The 14,552-nt window shown below is 36.4% G+C and overlaps 1 protein-coding gene across 3 annotated transcripts; it reads right to left on the reverse strand.

Moving 5' to 3' along the window:
* Positions 1-134: 134 nt before the first annotated feature.
* LOC145785776 (uncharacterized) lies at positions 135-13,363 on the reverse strand. Of its 3 annotated transcripts, none has more exons than XM_082597487.1 (20): positions 13,236-13,363; positions 12,487-12,615; positions 11,859-12,029; positions 11,378-11,578; positions 10,818-11,033; positions 9,482-9,667; positions 8,884-9,024; positions 8,344-8,514; positions 7,934-8,113; positions 7,108-7,248; positions 6,451-6,618; positions 5,977-6,099; positions 5,590-5,751; positions 4,856-4,975; positions 4,523-4,696; positions 4,006-4,176; positions 3,581-3,778; positions 1,610-1,972; positions 911-1,072; positions 135-673 (listed from the first exon to the last, which is right to left on the reverse strand). In XM_082597487.1, the coding sequence occupies exons 1-20, from the start codon at positions 13,294-13,296 to the stop codon at positions 657-659; spliced, it is 3,255 nt and encodes a 1,084-aa protein (XP_082453613.1). In that variant the 5' UTR covers positions 13,297-13,363; the 3' UTR covers positions 135-656. The 3 variants fall into 3 exon arrangements, with proteins under 3 accessions (XP_082453613.1, XP_082453614.1, XP_082453612.1); XM_082597488.1 differs by having other exon boundaries at positions 7,108-7,230; positions 10,818-11,036; XM_082597486.1 differs by having other exon boundaries at positions 10,818-11,036.
* Between the last annotated feature and the right edge of the window lie 1,189 nt (positions 13,364-14,552).

Here is a 14,552-nt window from a genome sequence, read left to right on the forward strand (position 1 = left end):
AACGTGTTGGTTATTCTTGGTAGCCTATAACTTTGTTCAATTATCCTGAGTAATCTGGATGCTTATCTGCAGACTTACAATCTGTTACAAACCAAGGCCAAGGGCCAAATGCATTTTTTCATTTTTGTCTGGTTTTATTTTAGTCTTTAAAATGTATTTTTCATCTGTTACTTTATATGGTAAAAAAGCCATGTATGATCAGCTTCAAATGGACAACGGAGTAGCCTACTGAAAATGCGCTTAATTCAAAACACATCACAGTTAATTAAGTAACGATTTTATTCAAGTTGCGTCAAAACAATCGTGTTCTTATAACAATCAGGAAAGAAGCCGTAAGCTATGACGTTGAAAATGCACATCATTAAAAGAATTAATTCTTTCTAGGAGAGTTAAGGATTTAGAAGGATGGATATCAATCTAGCCTTGATTGAAATGAAGTCTTTGGTAAACGTATGCTTTGACGAGGTATCATTTGTGAATTGCAAAAAACAAAACAAGCTATGAATGCTTTATAAAAGTACAGCGCAACTAATCTATTAGGTATTTATTACCCTATTAGGTAAATTGTTTGCACCTACAAAGTAGCCTACAGAAGACGCACACAACATTATCGTGGTAGAACAAAATACTGCAATGCTTGTATTGAAGGCGTTGATTTATCTGCCCACTCGTCCTGCAACAAAAAGACAAGCAATTGTGCATAAGCTTTTCAATTTCTTCATTAACTTTGTTTGTGAAACATAAAAAAGTAGAAGATGCTTCTTTATCAAATAAAATACGAAATTTTACGTTATTCCACTATATCATGAATCCCTGAAAAAGGATCACATATCCAGAAGCTATTGGTTGACAAGCCATCCAAAGAAGAGAAAACAAGTGTAAAAAGATATTGCAATGTTGTGCAACTTACTTGGAAAACAATTCACCCTTCTATATGTTATTGGGTCATAAAACGTGGTTGAGCAGTCGCAGTTCACTCGACAAACAAATCTATTGGTAGGGCATCTTGCATTTCTGCATTGGTTTCCACACAATAACAAACGCTGGGGAGAGCAACCACGTGGAATAGAAGCTGCAAAAATACATTTAATATTTTCTAATCATCTTAAAAAGATAAGAAGAAAGTTTAGATTATAATTGGCTGCAGGACAGCACTCTATTGGTTACCAATATAAACACTGAAGTTACCAGGAAACTCCCTATCACACAAATTCCCTTTTACGTTGCTTCAGTCCTCCGCGCTAGGCATTTCGCCTTCATAACATTTTGTTTTTAAAAGTCTGATCAGTTAAGGTGAAGACTGAAGGCTACGTCGTTATAGATAAAAACATCGCCAAGAAAACATAAACGGTCTGTTTATTTCTAAGAAATATTTAACTTTAGCAGCCTACTTTACAAAAAAGACCCATTTTTGAAACTTGTACAAAAATGTATAAACTTATGCAATAGATTGAGTTTCGCTTTTAGCAGCATGGTCGTTGCTTAGTTCACAACGTAGATATTAACGACCTGTTTTAGCCTGATGCTTCAAGTTTGCTGTGGTAATAGTGAAATGCACCAGTTTTCAGAACACAGTTTCCTAGTCATGTGCTATGACAAATAAACTTACGTTGTCGTCTGCACTGACTAGGAGTTAAACGCCTATTGCCGTAGTAAAAATTGACACCACATCCAGTGCAAGACGGCACACAACGAGCAAGTGGAACAGCAGCACACCTAACAGTTCTGCAAGGAGAGTATGGGCAACGAGTTTGAAAGCTGCCACCAGGACACGTTGTTCTGAACGAGCACGGTGGGTTGCTGAGGGTGCCACTCCATCGGCCACTTGACAAACAGAAAACAGAAGATCGTCCACGATTTATATAATTTTGTTTGCAACGGACAGTACAACGAGAACCAACTCTTGCTCCATTGGTGCAATATAGAGCATGAGATATGGAAGCAACATTACGCAAAGGAGGACATTGAAGACCTAAAAATAAGCAATACGTTTGTTTAAAGTCAATAATATTAACAATATATTTTTTACTTATTTCTTAAACTAATGAAGCACAAAAGCATTAAATGACATTTTAGATAATGTTGCACATGTTTAAAGGAGAGCAACATTAAAAATTTGGCCATTATGTATTTAAAGTTCAAAATTTTGCATGATTCTTATTATGAACGCTGAACTTTATCTGAGTGATAACTGAAGAAAATTACTGCATAAATACCGTTGGCTTGTTGATGGCACCGACTATCCCTTGGACATAGCGACCAATACGTCACCGCCATGTTTCAAGAGCAATGGTCCAAAATCAATTACAAGGCATCTTGTTACGATAATTCGACGCGAATTTCCAGAGTAAACTACTGTGGGTGCGACAAATTGACTAATAAAGTTTCGTTTGAAATTCGAATCAGTAGGGGACGCTTTAAAAAATTTCGTTTCCATTTCATGTTGTTTGTCTTATAATTTGCTGCACTCCCAAGAAGTAGTGATTCTTTTCAAAAAGGTAATTTTAAATGTAGGCCTACATGGGTTTAGGCTACTTGGCTAAAAGTGTTTGACTTAGGAATGGCGGGAAAAACGGACATGCTAACTTCAAAGGGCTCTATTTGACAAACAACTTAGATATCATGGACCTAATACGTTTTTTTAACATGTCACTTAACAACAACTGCCAAGAGTATAAACTTAATGTGTTTTTCTTTATTCACAAAACACGAATTTTATTCTGGTTGTCAGCTTTGCCCCAACGCTTTGCCTCGAAGTTCATTTTGGTAAGTACTGGTCAAGATCAAGCGTTTTTGAGTAAACTTGTTAGAATGAATGCCCATGAATCAAAACAGTCAGGTTTGCTGATGAGTAAAGTTATTTTAAATAACTCTTTCACCGTAACAAAGCCAGCTTCTTCAGCAGTCTTATTCAAATAGAATCAAACTAACTGTTTGTCAGATAATGTTTAACAAATGCATCTTTGCTGTTTCAGGTCTCCAAAACAAACTAGCTATCAGTTTGAAAACAATTTTCAAGCCAAAAAAAACTGTTTCTTTTAGGCTGTGTTGCAAGTGATATCGATATGTCTGTATTGCCTTAATCATTCATTGTCCGTTTTACCCCAAATAAGATAACTAAGAAAGTCTATAATTATAAGCAAAACTAAAATATGTAGAAAGCTAATTTTTGAAGGATGATGATCTATTGTCTACCAATATTCACAACTAAAATAAGAAGCGGAATTTTTCAAAAAATACCAAAATATCATCACGTTTTAGTACACAAGTTTTTATAACGAAGTAGGCTACTGAGAAAGCGATTTCGACCTTTTTGCCGCCGAGTAACACGAAAGCTACAATTGTTTTGTGGAACATTCCTTTAAGCATTTTTTAAAGATAGAGAAAAAAAGTGTTATTTTTATTTGTAGTTTTGTCAAAAAAGCAAATGTCCGCTTTGCCCCGCCTTCCCTGCGCAGCTTTTCAATTTTTGTCTTGCATTATGAGCTTGATATCCCTCTTCTTTGTAAAAATGAAGTAAGTTACTGCAATCATGCGATCTTAAATGTTTTAAAAAACTGTTTTCGTCGATTCGACTTACGTCTGATGCAAGTGGCATTCTCTACATTGGGACTCCATCGATTGTTCTCCATGCATTGAGCTTGTGACACATCACCACGCATGATGGTGCCATAAGGGCAGAACAATCTGCAAACTGATCCCACACGACTTCCTCTTGAGCAGGATGCTCTCAAACCGTTTGAATACAAAATACTGAGCAAAATCGGACAAAAAGACCCTGAATAAGAAATTTGTTTGAAATCAAAAGAAAGTAACAATTTAAAAATTACCGTAAAATTAGTGAATTTCAAGAAATATTAAAAAATACTTTGGTTACGATAGTAGGCTGAACTGAAGAATATGTAAAAATAACTTGGCTCAACAAGAAAGCTTACGGCTTGTAAGGTAGCTTACTTTAACATTAAAGCTTTATCTGTGATGATTGGTGGCTTTTGTTAGGTTTACCTGGGTTGCACTGTCTGGGATTGTACACATTTCCATCACTATCTTTGAACACCGCGACACAGCTTCCACAATAATCGTTTTCGCATGTGGCCTCAGGTACCGCAGGACAACTTGCATTGTCACAAGGAACTGATGTGCAATCCACTCTTGGACGTCCCAAAGGACAAACATCTGAACATTTGATTTTATAGTTTATTTTATACAACATGTAGCCTAGTTAGCATGGGTCTGCAGTAGATTATGATTATTAGGATACATATTAGGCTACAGTTATCGGCTACTGCGGGAAGTGACCGATCTATAGAAAGGGGGGAGGGGTGATTAGGGCGTTTACACCTTTCTCCTAAAACACAGAAAAGTAACTTAATTAAGGATGTATTTGCCAATTCGGATTAATGTTGACCTTAAACATCATTGTGTTTTGTTGAAATTGACCCTCTGAAGCTACTTGTTGTTTCCGTCCCTGACTATAGGGTCTGCATAAGATGCGGGCTGACAACACGCCTACTTTCTTTACCTTTTGGCCTACACTGGAACGCGGTAAGTAAATTCCCGTTGCTGCTTCTGAACACAGCTCGACATCGGCCACAATAATCATTGACACAAGTCGCTCCAGGAGAACCAGGGCACGATGCAAATTGACAAGGTGGTCTCGGACAATTTACTCTCGGTCGGTCTGGAGGACAATCGTCTAAAGAAAGCAGAACATAATTTAAATGTAGTTTGAATATGTTTTTAGTTGAAAACAACATAGTTTAAAGGCAAGAAAATATAGAAAACTTTTGAAACCTGCTAATGCCAATCTGCAAACATATAGTATAAACAACGTTGGGTTTGCAACATAGCCTACCTGTTGTAATGCAAGCTGTCCCACAAGGAGCTGGGCAGCATATCTCATTTTCTGAACATGTTGCGCACACCTCAGTGGAAGGGCAGGATTCAGATTCTTCTACTTCTGGACACCTGGAATCTTGAAAACAGTTTCAGTTGTGATAGCGAAATCGAGAATGATTGTGTAAAGCTGCCAAGTTCGCTTGTTATTTCGTTGTTTGCTATTACGATGCAGTTTTAATTTTTACAACAAAAAGACCAACTTCGATGTTGTACGTAAACGCCAATTCTGTCTGTATATTGCGTGTCGGTGTCGCGTGTCGGCACATGTTTGTGTAGGCGTCATTACGTGATGGCAATACAATGTTATTTCTTACACAATTAGATGTGTTTTAGCATGAATTTTCTTCAAGCAAATTTACTCTATTTAAGCTTTTTTGCTAAAGCAAGCACAAAAAATATTGTTTTAAAGTCTTCTGCTACATATGCATGTCAGGAATTTTGTAAAAGAAAAGCATCAAAAAGGGTTTTGTTTTGAGGAAACAAACACGTCTTGACAACGTTTTGTGTGAAATAAAACAAAAAGTGCTTAAACCTTTGCTGGTTATTGTTTTTTACGCTTTTGTTATCTTTTAATGGATTTAACTCCGTCCACCTCAAGATATGAGTAGGCTAAATAAATATGCTCTACTGTCTTAAAACGATGAGCAGTGGTTCTTCTCACAACATTGAGCATTGATTCAAACCACCTACCTGGTGTGCAATCTACTTCATTTCCAGCACTGTCCGTAAACACAGCGTTGCATCTACCGCAATAGTTGTCAGAGCAGGTTGCGTTGGGAAAAGCCAAGCATCGTTGCACGGAACATGGTCTTGCAGCGCAGTCCACGATCGGCTGGTCGGGTGGACAGCCATCTTCGTAAGTTAAAAAAATCTTTATATTTATATTGTTTTTATGAAATTGTTTATGACGTGAAATTTCAAAATTCGATTTTTTAACATACCGTAACAAATCTTAGAAATATAGTGCTAATCTACAGTAACTTACGGTACTTGTAAATAAAACAACTTAGCCTAAATATATTTCTGTGTCAACCAATTTTCTAATTGCAGTCACAAAACAAAGCCTTTGCTTCTAACTTGGAGTTGTTGGAATGGGCGTGCAACTTGTTCCGCATCCATTTGGACAACATATTTCGTTACTTTCGCATCCTTGGCAGAAGCTACATGTTCCTGCCCCAGTTGGAATGGGGCATCTTGGGTCTACAATAAAACACCAACAAACGGCATCAATTCAAGAATGCTGATTGCCAAGAAAAACATTGTAGTTACATTTCAAGCATCCCTTTGCTTTGCAGAAAAACTTTTTTTTCTGGGTTATGCATTAATTTTTATTCTAAATCATGTCAAATAACAGAGCACAAAAACAAAAAGTTATTGGTTAGCTGATATGTTCAGAAAACAAACACAAGAAACTGTTGGATGGCAGAGCGGTGAAAAAATAGTAAGCTTTGTAAAAAAGGTTGCAGTTTTGTTTATGCAACTGCATTTTTATAGTAACAGCTACACATGAAGTTTAGAGAAAGCGGTTTAAGAAAATAAACCATAGCCTACCTGGTCTGCAATTATTCTCGCTTAACACAGTTCCAGAAGAGTCAATGAAAACAGGTTTGCAAGAACAAATATCTACAGAGCATGTAGCTTCTGGTACAAGTGGACAAGTAGCTCTCAAGCAAATATCCTTAGCACATGTTGTGGCAGGCAAATTTCCTCCACACGGCCCTGTGATTTAAAATGTGATAAGACATTTATGCCGCATTTAAACATTTTCAACTGAAGCTTGCACGTTTCCATACGTCTAACTTTCTCAAAAAGTATTTGAAACATTTTAAACGTAAGTTAATAAGCATAGTAGGCTACTGGCAAGTTTTGATGTCCATCAGAACTCAGGAGTAACCTTCGCTGCGGAACTTATACTTTTAGCAAAAAGAAAATGTCATTCTGTTCTTCGATTACTACATGAATAAAAATTTTATTCTGCTAGGACGAGTCGGTTACGTAATACAACAGTGCTTTAATTCTTGAGTTTTTAAGTTGATCAGTGCATCAAGTGCAGCTCTCCATTTATTCCCACCAGATACAGACGAATTAATTGCAGACCACCAGCGAAAAACTTGCCGTCAAACTTGGTAGATTACCATAAACACGCGCTTAAAGCATTCTTATTGACTTGTCACTGAGATGCAATCATGAAACAAAACTTATTCTTACTTGGAGTTGTTGGAATGGGCGTGCAACTTGTTCCGCATCCATTTGGACAACATATTTCGTTACTTTCGCATCCTTGGCAGAAGCTACATGTTCCTGCCCCAGTTGGAATAGGGCATCTTGGGTCTGTATTGGAGCCGATTTCTAGTGATTTTGTTTGCACATAGTTTTTATCAAACGTTGGTAAATGGTCTACTCTTCTACTGACTACTGTATATTATTTTTATATACAACTACCATGAAGCAAACACAAAAATACAAAAAAAAAACTGAGACACCAACTTTAAATAGTTTAGTATTTTATCTACTGTTGGAAGTACAGTATTAGAAGGGAGCATCAAATTATACGGAGAAAGAGCTGGGTTTACATTAGCCGTTTAAAACTTCAACAAATCAAGGATACAAGCCTGCAATGACTTAGCCTTAGGTTCATAAATGCTTTTCACTTTTTAGATAATTTCTTTCAAATTCTTCACCCTCTATTGGCATTTTATATAGTGGTGATTGTTTTGCATATATTTGTGTGATGTGGTTGTGTAAAACGAACAATCATTCAGTCTTTGGCCGACCAATTTACTCTTTTGTTTACAGAATAATATGGTTAAATAAGAAAACGACTCCGATACATTTCAGTACCTTTTGATAACCTAATGTGTCATACTAACGGCAATAACACTTAAGAGGAGAGGCGAGAATTTGTTTTTTCTTCAACTTCTCAGCTGCAAATTTGGTTATATCTAAAAATCGTTGAAACGTTTACTGTTTAAAAATAATGTAGCATTAGCCTAGATTTCAACCTACTGGTTTCTAAAAACACATCAGTACACACCAATGCTACAGTCTTCATCAGATAATACGTTTCCGTTAAGGTCCACAAACACTGCATTACATCCACCGCAAAAGTTGTTTGTGCAGACAGCATTTGGCACTCTAGGGCAGGTTGCGTTGACGCATGGCAATGGTCCAAGACAAGTTGCCACTCCCACGCCAATTGGACATTCTTTGTTGTCTAAACATTGTGAAGCAAATAATTAATACAGGCTAATCTGCTTAAAACAACTAACTTTTAATGCAGTACAACATAGCCAAATGTTTCCAATCTGTGCTACCCGAGTTTGAAGCGCGTGTTTTTGAAAAATCATAAAATCCTCTAACATGATAACATCAAATTTTCAAACAATTTAACTTAGTTGTAGATCATGTGTAACAAAGATCCTATTTTTTCGTATTCATTCTCACCCATTCTGCAATCTCCATCTGAAAGGATATTTCCATTGGCATCAGTGAATATTGCACTACATCCTGCACAAAAGTTGTTCGTACACGTTGCAGCTGGTACACCAGGGCAGGTATCACTCTCACAGGGCAATGGACTTACACAGCCTGCCAGCGGAACTCCAATGGGACATTCTGGAATATTTGTTGCAATTATGTAAATTATAGCAAATTCATAGAGTCGGTGTTTTCAATTCTTTTTTTTTTTTTTACCTATTCTTGCAATCAAACAAACTTGATTGCTGCAGATAATTAGATACCACTTTAGAGTGAAACGCTTTACTAGTTACCACCCCTTTCCAGTATTCACACCAATGCGTATAGCTTCTTGTCGTATCCATGTGTCGTATCCATAGATAAGAGACGAAGAATAGTGATAGTCTAAGTACACTAAAAGCTCTGACGAATATCAGTTTTTAATTTCACTTTCTCTAAAACGTTTATGCTGACATATTTATACTATTTTATGGCGATCACATTAATTAAAAAGTCGAACGTTTTTACCTCTTCCACAGTTTTCATCAGAAAGTAGATTTCCGTTTTGATCGAAGACTTCAACTTTGCACTCATCTATGTTAATAGAGCAGGAGAAATTGCTTACCAGAGGACATGTAGCGATATCACACGTTGTTGTTGGAGGACAATCTAAATGAAACAAAGAAGTGAAAACTTATTTGTTATTACTGGATAAAATACCCATTAGGCTATAGGAGTAGCTACTGAAACAAAAGCGCGTTTATTCAATAGCACTTTTAAATTCATCTTTGGAAATCAACAGTATTTCTATACTCTAGGAGTTAATGTTTTTTACATCACTGTACATTATCATCATTTTACTTTGGGAATATTTGTTGTAAAGAAAAGATTATACCAAAACAAAAAAGACCCAATCACAGCAGATTGAGTGCGATGAGTTCAGGCCCACTGGTATAGAAAACTTAAAATTCTTTCCAAAGATCCAATTCAAAGATCATACAAAAAAATCGAACTTGGCTTAATCACAATTCGATACCAATTTTTGGTTATCGAAAATGTTGCATTTTAAGCAAGACACCAATTTCTTGCCATTTCAAGTTGATATGTGCAAGTGTCTACCACCTACCTATGCAAAGTGGTGGGTCGGATTCCAACAGTCCGTTATTTTGACAAAGAATTATGTTTCTTCCAATCCTTGTGAAGCCATCGTCACAACCGAATTGAACAAATTCGCCAACTGAAGCCGTTTCCGCGTTACCAAACACAAATCCGTTCTCAGGTGCAATCAACGGACATTCATTTAAAAGTAGAGCTGAACCCAAAGTATAAATATTCAAACATGTAGCCACAGTTGGTCTATGCTTCAAACGAATTTGTCTTTCGGTCGACACTAATTGCGGTTTTATACTGTATTAACCACTGAGCAAATCAACCACAGTATTTTCTAGGTCATTTTTGTGACTTTATGTCAGCACTGCTTTTCCTTCATTACCCAATGTAACAAATATGCCACAAAATGGAATTAGAGGCCAAGCACCTGTAGCCTACATCTCAAAAAATAAACAGGGATAAATTGCACCAACAGTAAACATTTCTCAAAGGAAGTATTTTTTTTATAAATTTGTTAGGTTAATGTAGGGTTAAACTTTGGTGAATTTTTTTTTTTTTTTTAACAAATTGTTCGTGTTAAACTACTATATCACACTATTGTTTTGTTTCTCTTCATTTCCTCCAGATGAAGTAAATACGACACACGTGCGTAACTCATACAAAGCCATTGGGATGAATCTGATAAAACATCTCCTCAAGACGTCGTATGATTAAGTTGAAAAGCCTTTTTCTTACCTTTAAATATTATTTAGCGCTAAGTTAAAGGTTTATAAGCTGTATGCCTTGCTAAGCATTGAAAGCCAAGCAGAACTGTGCTGCAGTGAATACAGAGGTATGTTATACAAACACTCTTATTCTTAATTTTTTATAATGGCTTATTAATATTTGCAAGCGCGGAATTGAACTTTCGGTAACGCTGGGTGACATCTTGGTCAGGCATCGGGGGAGTCCAATCTGAGAATCTTTAAAAATCTTTTAACGTGGACAAACCAAGATTTTGTAAATTTAAAAAGAACAATGGCGATTGATCTTTATAGAAAATCACTGTAACCGACGCCTTAATATTCAGGTAGGGCCGATGATGATGATGATTCTTAATTTCTAGAAGTTATCTTGCATGGTGTGTACTTGTTTTTATTCTTTTTAAGATACGGTAGTCTATGTGTTGTTTTATAGCTCTGGACACGCGACATTTGATGCATAACCATAAAGATCACCAGAATATTAAAAGCCGGTGATATTTTCCACAGAGATGTGTACTTTACAGTAGGCTTACACATAGCCTACAGGTTACCAAAAAAATAAATTATACGAGGAAGCTGCGTAGGTTAAGTTTAGTCTATCTTACTCACTTTGGCATGCTGTGTTGGGTGTGATTTCGGTAAACAAGCCTGTGGATAAACAGGAAACTTCTTGGCTCCCCTCTAGCCTGGTCCCATCAGGGCAGAAAAACGTGAGAACATCTCCCACGTTGTAGCTTGGTTTTGCATTTTGTATGAAACCAAGTCTTGGCACTGGGGGGTCGGTGCATGTTACAGACGGTGTTGGATTAGGTGTAGAAAGTCCTTCTTCTGAAATAAGAAAAATGAGTAGATACGTAGTCTAGTTTTACCACCAAGTATATCATGTTTTTGGATGCTGCGGAAGTTTTTGTTGTAGGCTGGTACAAATAAAAAATAATTTGCAAATTATAATTTGTATCCTTTTTAATGCCAAAGTAAATAAAATAAAAACTGTAAAGTGTAAATACTGTAAAGCAGTAGCCACGAAATGAACCGTCTGGAAATTGCTCAACAACAACCGTAGCCACCTATTAAAAGTCTTGAATTTAAAATTTACACATGAAGTGAGTTTATGATTACTTTAACAATGCAAAAAGCACTTCTTTGTTAGCACGAACTATGTAACGTACCGATGCACAGAGGTGGATTTCCTGCAAAAGTGCCGTCTTCTTGGCACATAACAGCTTCGTCACCAAATAAATTATATCCAGGAAAACAGTTGAAAAGCAGAGTTTCTCCAATTTGCCACGTTTGCTGATTTTCGATATCAAGAGTCAGGATTTCCCCATTTTCTGGGGCTGCAAGTCTTGAACACGTCACTGCTGATTGTTCTACATAAAAACGGACAAAGTTACATTAAGCAGAACAATTTTCTGACTGGTAACTCAGCCTAGCCTACAGCAAACTATCAAGCTAGATAACAGTCTATTTTTGCCATGCCAGTAATAGCGCATTGGTGTCATTTTTTAATGGCTTTTAAAAGTATGCTCTTACGGTTTGTTAACCAGCGTAAGCCACTGTCATCAAATCTAGTCCACAAATAGTAATATGAAGTTAACAAAGATCATGCTGCTAAAAGCGAAACTCAATCTGAACCGTGAAATGTTTTACCTAATGGACAATTTGAAGAATCAAAAACACGACCGTTATCATTGATAAAGACATAACTACAGCCTCCACAGAAAGTATTCACACAGGTTGCATCCGGGCTGCTGGGACAGCTAACATTTTCACAGGGCAATGGATTAGGACAAAGAGCTGGAGTAACTCCTGGAGGACAATCTGGTAAAAATCTAAACGTTATTGAATGTAATACATAGGTCCGCATATCTATTCTTATAGGCTAACAACTGTGAATTTACGTTACTGGAAGTAGGCCATATAGCTATTTTTGTAATAAAAGCGTAATTGCCTTTTCTGGGTATTTTTCTTTTCATACGCCGTTAAATGTTCAAGGTTGTATCCTAAGTGCCTTATTTTGCAACTCAAGCGTCAGCTTAGAATAATCTCGAGATGTAAGTTACATTCTTATTGTAGTAGTTTCTTTCCACTTAAGTAAGCAGTCTTGTCAGCTCTAATCTTACAATACTTATTGTGCTGTAAACCAAGTGTAACACTACAAAGCTACGATGTCTAGTGCAAGTTTTATTTACACTGATTTGTGTAAAACGCATATGACATGCTGACGTTTACGTTGATCTGTTTACATTTTACAACCATTGCCTTTTTTCCAGCCTACCTGTGCAATCAAGTATATTCCCATCGGCGCCTAACAGTTGGACCGTGCAAGTGTCCATGTTGACTTCACATGTTGCAAACTCCTCGTTTGGGCACGAAGACAAGTCACATGTTAAGGCGTCTGGACAACCTGAGTTCAGGATGCACTAAGTTGAAAAGTTAGGCTACGTCTTGTACGCAAGGCTGTTGGGGGGATAATTTTAGCCCTGTACCAATGAGATCTTCGCGCCGCAAATGAAGGCAAGTCTAAGAAAATGCATTAGCCTATTTCTAAAGAATGCGAGGTGTTTTCTTCTACTTCCCGGGCTCCTTGGAAAAGGTTATGGCTCTCTAAAAAATCATCCTGGAACCGGGTATGAAAGAGCCTCATCGCTGGACCTAAATGTCAACGCTCCTGCTTGATCGCTTGCCTTCCTTTTTTTTATCAAGGAAAGTAGGATATTCAATCGCAACAACTAGGTTGATTTTTTATTTGCAGAAGTCAAATAATCTTAACTTAATGCGTTCTAAGTTTGCTTAAAAATCGAAATAGCCCAAGACCTAGTGCTGTTACTGTAGCCTACTTAAATAGCTTACAGTAAGTTTTATTTACAGACCACCTTTCAATTTCCCGAAATTAAACATCTTTAAATATCTTCATTATTCTGGTGAGCTTAAAACTTAACCATAGCTTTAGATTTGTCATAAACATGTTCAAAATAAGTATGACTGCAAAGAAAATTTACATGTAGTTTTAGCACTTGTACTCACCTTGTTGTACAGTTGTTTGAACAAGCAGAAAAAGCAAACAAGCAATGGTCAGTGACTGCATATTTCTTCAACAAAAATCAAAGCTAATTCATAGAACTTAGAATTGATAAGGCTTGATGCCACTATTAGTCGCGCCTTAAAAAATACAACTTGGTGGCTTACAACAGTTTATATCAGAAATATCACATATTGGCCTGAAGCAAAAAGTAACCGCAGTAATTGCTCATTTTGAGTTATGAAAATACCACAACGCATCTTTAAATCTTCGAAAGATAGTCATCGGAATATTGTACACCCACAATGTTTAATCACTTTCTTTCACATTCAATATGCTGGCTATAGGCTAATTGTATTGATATGGGCATTTTTATTGGGACATAAATTTTTCTTGGCTGTATTTTTGTAAAATAATGATTTGTTCTGATTATATTTTTGAAGTTTCGATGAAGCTTTTGAATTTAATTCGAATGTTACAGATAACCAATTTACAATTTTTGAAAAGAAACAGTTGTTCGGATTTCAAGGTGTCAGTAGAATAAAAAAAAATCTCAAGCTAGTTTTAATGCAATCATGCATGCATGGATGCTTCAAACAACTAAAATTTTGAAATAACTTTTCTAACGAAAAGCATAAAATAACATATTTCCAGTTCTACTAATACATTTCCATTGTGATTTAGCTAGTTGGCATTTTGGAGTTAAATTTTTGATTCGTGTTTTGCCATTTTTATGGCGTTAACGAAGGTGCTATTATATTAAGCCGAAAGAATTTTATTGAAGAGATAACCTGGAACTTTATTAGAAAAATAGGCTACTTAAGAGCTGTGAAAACACATTTGAGATTAACTAACAAAGGTTTGATGGTTTTGAAGATGTTTTATGTTTCTAAAAGTTTTTACTGACTCTTTTTGCTTTCAAGTTTTCTAAAATTAGAAACAAGTATATACAACAGACTATTTCCACTTTCCAGTAGTTTGTAATACGTATATAGCTGATTAATCACACAAATAAACAATTACAGTGATAGAATTTGTGAAAGTAAATTTTCCACTATATTAAGCCGCGGATGACAGAGCGCGTGTATAGTCTGTACTTGCCGGAGGCTAGGGCTTTCACTTTTCATAAAGGCTTCCAGTGCCGTTAGGAAATGCCGAAACTTACGGAGTGCCGACACTGTATGGTTTCATTTTGCATATAGAGTTGAATTAGGCTATAGAATGTACATAAGTTATTACTTACTGCAGGTTGTTCCGCTTGTCATTTATTGCTAAACCGTGATGAGAAAGTATCTTCACTTTATTCCAAACTTTGGCTTGAT

This window comes from Aplidium turbinatum, chromosome 16 (assembly GCF_918807975.1).
Source record: "Aplidium turbinatum chromosome 16, kaAplTurb1.1, whole genome shotgun sequence".
Taxonomy (NCBI): Eukaryota; Metazoa; Chordata; class Ascidiacea; order Aplousobranchia; family Polyclinidae; genus Aplidium; species Aplidium turbinatum.

What these genes read in the sequence shown, in the direction of transcription:
- LOC145785776 (XM_082597486.1), bottom strand. Translation starts at nt 13,296, where the DNA reads ATGCAGTCACTGACCATTGCTTGTTTGCTTTTTCTGCTTGTTCAAACA. An exon ending in AAATCCACCTCTGTGCATCG is followed by an intron (nt 11,037 to 11,377) that starts GTACGTTACATA and finishes TTCTTATTTCAG; the next exon opens with AAGAAGGACTTTCTACACCT. An exon ending in GACAGCTTGCATTACAACAG is followed by an intron (nt 4,697 to 4,855) that starts GTAGGCTATGTT and finishes TGCTTTCTTTAG; the next exon opens with ACGATTGTCCTCCAGACCGA.